The sequence below is a fragment of the Fukomys damarensis genome, unplaced genomic scaffold, assembly GCF_012274545.1.
Source record: "Fukomys damarensis isolate Sample0158 unplaced genomic scaffold, DMR_v1.0_HiC HiC_scaffold_1, whole genome shotgun sequence".
In the NCBI taxonomy this organism is placed as follows: Eukaryota; Metazoa; Chordata; class Mammalia; order Rodentia; family Bathyergidae; genus Fukomys; species Fukomys damarensis.
In genome coordinates, this window is record NW_022900913.1 from 34,150,441 (window position 1) to 34,157,728 (window position 7,288).

Consider the following 7,288-nt stretch of genomic DNA (forward strand, 5'->3'; position numbering starts at 1 on the left):
TGACAGTTTTGTTTGTTTGTTTGTTTGTTTGTTTTTTGGTACCGGGGATTGAACTTGGGTCCTTGCGCTTGCAAGGCAGGCCACTGAACCACTGAGCTAAATCCCCGGCCCTGGTGTGCTATAAATTGTTAATGCATAAGTACTTCTTGAAGAAGTAAAGAAGTAAAGCTGATTTCATAGCTATGTCTATTTTCTTTCTTTGCATATCTACTACTGGTTTGTCTACTACTATTGCTGCTGACCTCCCTTTGATAACCTCAGGGCTGTGCTTACAAATAACTCCTGCACCACTCTATTCTCCTTGTCTTTTTTGGTGTGTCTCCCTGTAAGACTTCCTGAGGGAGAACCTGATTGGCTGGAATAATCATTGGCCAACACAGAATGTCCTCAAGCAGAGTCTGTGCAGGTCATTTGTATGTTGTAGCTGCTGGTTTTTCTCCTGTGTATCCTGTAGAAGATTGTCTTTGACCTACTTGCTCATTCCTTGTCTAATCATTTATTGCTAAGTGTGTATGATCTCTAAGATACAATCTTTGGAAATCTCTGAGGAATTTCCAGTGTCCAGATTACCAGGAAGGGGACTTTGGGTGTGTTATATCATCAGAGTATCTCCTATAGGATTATTCTTTAAAATGATGGTTTATTTCTATCTTTGTGGACTGTCAGTACAGGGAGACAGTATTCTTAGTGGGTTAATTTGAAGAGTGGAGTTAACATGTGTGCCCTCTCAACCTATTTTCTTCCCTAAGAGTAAACTAAGCTTCGTGTTCACTGAAGAGAGCCATTTGATTAAATATTTAGAACTTACAGTAGAGTGGACATAAAAATTTCTCATCAGCTTTCAAAAAAAGTGGAAGACTTATAATTATGAATCAAGAACATCATTTGGAATAGCACTTTGTGAGTAATATAGTCTGAAGAATAGGCTGCCAATTTTCAGAAGTCTGGTATTTTTTTAAGTTTTTTTTTGCCTTTGTCTTTTTGTAGGAATTCCATATAAGCAGCTGACTGTTGGCGTCCCCAAGGAGATTTTCCAAAATGAGAAGCGAGTGGCATTATCTCCTGCTGGTGTTCAGGCTTTGGTCAAGCAGGGTTTTAATGTTATTGTAGAATCAGGTGCAGGTGAAGCTTCGAAGTTCTCAGATGATCACTACAGAGCAGCAGGTGCTCAAATACAAGGGACAAAGGAAGTGCTGGCTTCTGATTTGGTGGTCAAAGTAATTATTTCTTTTCTATGTCTCATTTATAGCTTGCTAACTTTTGAAATCTTTTTGTTTTAGAAAAGTTAATTACTTTCTGTAGTTTTATAGCTTTTCCAATGTTTTTTGTTTTTCATTGACACACAATAATTGTATATATTTATGGGGTATCAGTATCACATTTTGACATATATGTACACACACACAGACACACACAACATGCAGTGATCAAATAAGGGTTTGGCATATCTATCATTAATCATTTTAGCTTTTCATCTCTTCAGACAATGCCTTTTTATCAAAGAAATAATTGTATTTTGTGAATATTCTTCATGCTCCAGTGAACTTTTATTAGGAAAGATGATGTATGTTTAACCATGAGAAGAGGAAAAGTGATATTCATTTCTACATTTGCTGTGTGGAAATTCCCTTTTACTTGGCTGAGGAGATGTATGTTACATGATCTATCAGAGGTGAATAGTTAACTATCACTGGAATGGAAAAAAAAAGTGTGAAAGCCAGCCTGGGACTGAAAGTTCAGTGTCTCATGCCTGAAGGCACAGTGATTTACATTGACAGAAAGGCTGTTTTGAGAGAGAGCATGACTGTTCTAGAGAAAGCAGCATTGGGCTGAGTGGTGACTAGCCTTATTGACTTTAAAAGATTTTAAGAAAATGTGTAGAAGTCTGCATAGTAAAGAACTTTAGAATTAAAATCTGAAGTGAAGAATGACGTAAAGAGTGATAACAAGATGATAACAAGAGTTAAGAATTAAATTAAATTCTTGAGGCCAGGGAATTTAACTCAGTGTTTCCGCTGCCTGCCTCACAAGTGCAGATTCCTGAGTTTGATCCCAGGTTTAAAAAAAAAAACATCTAAACCCCTTTCAACCAAGTCAAACAGGGATGTATGAATATGAAAGTATGACTACTAGATTAAAATAAATTTCTTTTTGGGCAACATGTGCATTTCTTGTAGTGATTTATAAGCTGAAGCAATTATATAGTTTTTTTTTTCTTTAATCAAAGTCTTGTGAAAAACGTGAGAGGGTCATCTTAATTTGGTGCTGGGGCTTGAACTCAGGGCCTCAAGCATGCTAAGCATGAGGTTGACCACTGAGCTACTCCATTAGCCCTGACAGGATCCTAAATGGTGACTTATGCAGAAGGTGCAAAACTAATTACTGTAGAAAATTTATAGTATGAAGATAAATTGTAATTCAGCCAAGACTTTTTAAAGTCTTAGTTTTATAGGTACTTGGTGATATAACTTAATGTATAGTAAAATAATTTAGGGAAAAGAGAGAAATAAATACAACACATTATAATGTGTGTTTGAAAGGGTAAAATCTTTTGAAATGTTCCTCAAAAGATTGTAAGGGTATACATAATTTTTAAAAATGCTCTGTTGTCTTTTTAGGGATTTGTAATGTGTATGAGTTTGTTAAAAGATGCACTGAGAAATCTATAATATAGAAATGTATGTAACTTTTTACTAGCACTAATAAGCTGTTTGAATTGGGGCCGTTCTATTGAGTCAAACACATTGATATCCTGAGGAACAAATCAGAGAGAACATTTGATTGGCCTTACCTACTCAGATGCCAAGTCTTAGCTGAGCATTTGAGAGGGGTCAGTAGAATAAATTCAGAATTGTCCTCCTAGTTCTTACTGAATAAATGTTACAGATTTTCACGGAGGAAAGACAGTTCCTGTCAAACGTGTATGTGTGTGTGTTTGGTGTGCTGAGGATAGTGTTCTACACTGAGCTACACTTCTACCCAAACATATTTTCTTTGGGTGCTTGGGGTTGCATCTGGGTCTCTGTGACTGCTAAGCAGGTCATCTACCACTGAGTTACAGCCCCAGTTTAGTGATTTTTAATTAAAAAAATTAAATTAATTAAATTCAATTTAATTAAAAAAATTAAATTAATTAAATTCAATTTAATTAAAAAAATATTTTTGGACTGGGGATTGAACTCGGGTCCTTGTGCTTGCGGGGCAGGCAGTGGAACCACTGAGCTAAATCCCCGGCTTAGTTAAAATTTTTAATTAAAATTTTGAAATGGTACCTATAGAAGAAATAGTCTCATAGATAAATTGAATTGAAATGTGCTAGGAAATGATTGACCCTGTATTTCTATTTGTGTTTTAAAACAAAGTATTACTGCAGACTGGGAGCTAATGGAAGAAATATAATGATACTTATTAACATTAAAGAATATACTGTAGCTTTTTACTTAAGGAAAGCTACTAGTTTGAATTGTGTTTGTAAATAGTCATCTAGAATTTCAAGGTGACGCAAATCTGTACTTACTGTCTTGGAGACTTTAGTTTACAATACTTCTAATATTTTCCCACTTCAAATGTTTATGCTTGCCCAAATTAGCAAGAATTGAACCTTTATACATATAACAAAAACTTCCTACTCCTGATGACTCCTAATTTTACTAGACTAATAGGTTTTGAGAGGACAAATTTATTACGAAACCTCTTTATTACTACATTGCTCTATAGTTAATTGTCAAACCTGACCTGGTGATATGTATTTCCAGGGTGTGGGTTTTCTTTAAACAGTCCATAGGTTAGATGATATGTTCTATGTGTACCTCACCCTGCTTAAGAATCAAGTGGACACTTAATGTTGAAAGTTTTACTTCTGGAGTATTACAGAATTTCATTCATGGAATATTATCTAAATTATCCTGTGTACTTAAAAATGTGTACTGTTTGTATTTACACACACATATTGTAAACATATACTTAAAAAAAATAGTGCTGGGAATGAGCTTATGGCTCTGCATATCTAGGCATGTGCTTGTACCACAAGCTACATCTTAGCCTGGTATTCATATTTTTATTTGTGATTTGACTTTCTTTTCAGGTGCGAGCTCCCATGGTTAATCCATCAGGTGTTCATGAAGCTGACCTTTTAAAGACATCAGGAACATTGATAAGTTTTATTTACCCAGCTCAAAATCCTGACTTGCTAAATAAACTTTCCAAAAGAAAAACTACAGTTCTGGCAATGGACCAGGTCCCAAGAGTTACCATTGCTCAGGGATATGATGCGCTAAGCTCCATGGCCAACATTGCTGGGTGAGTTGATTCTTTTTGCTCTCAGTTGAACAGAAACACAATAGTGATATGTGGTATTCACACTATATAGATCTCTATTTCAATGATTACCTTGTTATAATGGGTGGAAACTGCAGCCTTTTGTGAAAAGTACATTTATTTGTGTGGATCGTTATATTGTTTCACAGTCGGATAAGAAATTAATTGTATTCTTTTTAATCTTCATTGGTAGATGAGAGGTAATACTCTCATCTACCAAAGGAAATAACTGTCAGATTATTTGTATGAGCAATAATCTGTATTTTCATTTCTGTGTATATATGTAAAAATGAGGTTGAATTTACTGTTTTTATAGATCAAAAGTGGTTGAATATTGTCAGTTTCTTGTAGTTAAATATAATACAGGTTGAGTTTCTCTTTTCTGAGAAGCTTAGGACCACAAGTGTTTCAGATTTTATTTTTTCAGACTTTGGGATATTTGAATATACGTAATGAGGTACCTTAAGTTTAGGGACCCAAGTTTAAACATGAAATTTATTCATGTTTCATGTACACATAGTGTTAAATTACTTTTATAAAATATTTTAATATTTTTGTATGTGAAACAGTTTGTGCATTGCATCTGAAAGGTCTGAAGTTTTGTTTGTTTGTTTTTTTGGCACTGGGGATTGAACAACCCAAGGCCTTGCACATACTAGACATGTACCCTATCACTGAGCTATATTCCCAGCCCTTTTTAAATTTTATTTTGAGACAAGGTCTCACTAAGTTGTCTAGGCTGGCCTTGAGTCTAAGATCTTCCCACCTCAGCCTCCTGAGTACCTAGAATTACAGGCATATACCACCACACCCACTGTGCTTTGGGGATATTGAATAAACTGTGTTGTACACCTGTATCATTATTGCAACCCATTACATCAAGTCAGGTGTAGAAGCTTCTCCTTGTCACTAGAGTGTATTAGTGATCTAAAATGTTTAAAGTTTAGAACATTTCTGTTTCAGAATTTTTGGATTTGGGATGCCCAACCTGTCTGTGTGTATGTGTGTGTGTGTGTGTGTGTGTGTGTGTGTGTGCGCGCGCGCGCGCGCTTGTGTATGCAGACTTACCATCTTAATTAAGATTTTCTTAGGTGAATTCATGGAAAGTTTTAATGAGTAAGGGATATGTCTGCCCTATATGGAGTTTATCTCCTGTCAGAACCCATAATATTAGCTGAGGTCTATGTCTTCCCTCTTAAACCACATGATAATAGGCTCTATTTGCCTGCCAACACTATTACATTTCCTGCTTATTGCCTGGAATGCTATATGAGGGATTCTAAGGTCCATTCTTTTCAGAGGACTGTGGCTGTAATTGAGTAATCATGCCCAGCATGGGTCAGGGATAGGAATAAATGCGTAAACAAAGTGGTGGCTGACTTTGCCTGAGAGGCTAGAAATAATCTGGAAATAGGGTCATTCTTATAAAATCAACTCTTCTAAGATATTAATTAGATTTTAAGCTTGAAAAACTATTAGTAGTTGAAAGTTTGCTAATATGAATGAAGCACCAATAAAGAAAATATTAACAAAAAAAACAGTGCTTTAATATGAATAAAGCCTGTCATAGCCCAACACAGGAACAGAAAAATCTTAGGTTTTGTATTTTGAGCATAGCATATCAAATAGGCCACAGATTCTGCTTTGTGTTTCAGTTGTTCTCTCTTGTTAAAAATTCAGTAAGCAAAAATGACAAGTTAAAAATACTTTTATTGTCCTACATGTGATGTGTCAAGTAGTTTGTTGGATGATCTTGTTTGCAGTATAAATAATGTGCCAAGGGACAAGAGAAATTCTTCCCATATTTTAGTTTGTAGAAGAGTTGTACTGTGCAATGTGGGACTTAAAATTTTAAATAGAAAATGTAAAATGGAATGTTTCAAGGGTGCTGTTGATTCTGTCATGTGAAATGCGCATATGTGAAAGAATAACAAAATCAGTAGCTCAGCAGGGTGTGGTGGTATATACTTGCAGTCCCAGCTACTCAGGAGGCTGAGGCAGGAGAATCACTTGAGCACAGGAGCTCAAGATTGTTGTGGGCTACCTGGGATACCCTGTCTCAAAACCCAACCAACCAACCAATCAACCAACTAGTTGTTTGAGATTAATGGTTTTACCATCAGAATTTTTTGAGAGAAAAAATACAATAGCCCAGTCTACATCCAGTAAAAGTTGCGTGCATTTAGGTGGGGAAGAGTACCCAGAAACATGCCTACTGTCTGGCTCTTTATGGCCCCAGGTTTGTTTGAAGTTTAAACCTTTGAGGATTTAGGGGACACAATTTGAAGAGTTACTATCTTTATGTTCTGAGCTGATGAATGAATCTTCTAGTATATACATTCTTACAGTGTGTGCTGTTATCTAACTTATACATGTAGCCATGTCCCAGTGAAAATGTACAGCTTTCAATTCATTACAGCTCATTGTAAGCTTTCTTGATGGGTGAAGCAGGCAGGGTTTATCACTTTTTTCCAGTATAAATGTTTTCATGTACATTACCTGTGTAAATAGTCTCATTTTTGTAATTTAAAAAAATGTTAATTTCACAATTAATTTCCTTCTTTTGAATATTTGTTGTATTTGCACTTTGAAAAATTCTATCACTTTTTTTGGTACAAGGGATTAACTTTTTTTTTTTTGGTACTAGGGATCAAACTGGGGTCCCTGTCCTTGTGAGGCAGGCAGCAGAACCATGGGGCTAAATCCCTGGCCCCCCAAATTCTATCACTTTGATTCAAGAATAGGACTAACAGAATAACTTCTAAAATATTTTGCTGCTTGAGTATGATTAACTTAAAATAATAATAGTGACTTACATGTTTTTGTATGTTTACATTAAGCATTATTGTATAAAAAGTGATCAAGGAAGCCAGGCGTGGTGGTGCACACCTGTAATCCCAGCACTTGGGAGGCTGAGGCAGGAGGATCACTGTGAGTTCGAGACCAGCCTGGACTACATAGTGAGTTCCAG

At 35.8% G+C, this 7,288-nt stretch overlaps 1 protein-coding gene across 1 annotated transcript in view; it reads left to right on the top strand.

The window, feature by feature from the left end:
* Nnt (nicotinamide nucleotide transhydrogenase) overlaps positions 1-7,288 on the top strand; it is a 112,434-nt gene that overhangs the window by 7,972 nt on the left and 97,174 nt on the right. Inside the window, exons 3-4 of the mRNA XM_010629907.3 lie at positions 988-1,217; positions 4,085-4,299. Of these exons, the coding sequence (XP_010628209.1) occupies positions 988-1,217; positions 4,085-4,299 (445 nt within the window). The remainder of the gene's footprint in view (positions 1-987; positions 1,218-4,084; positions 4,300-7,288) is intronic.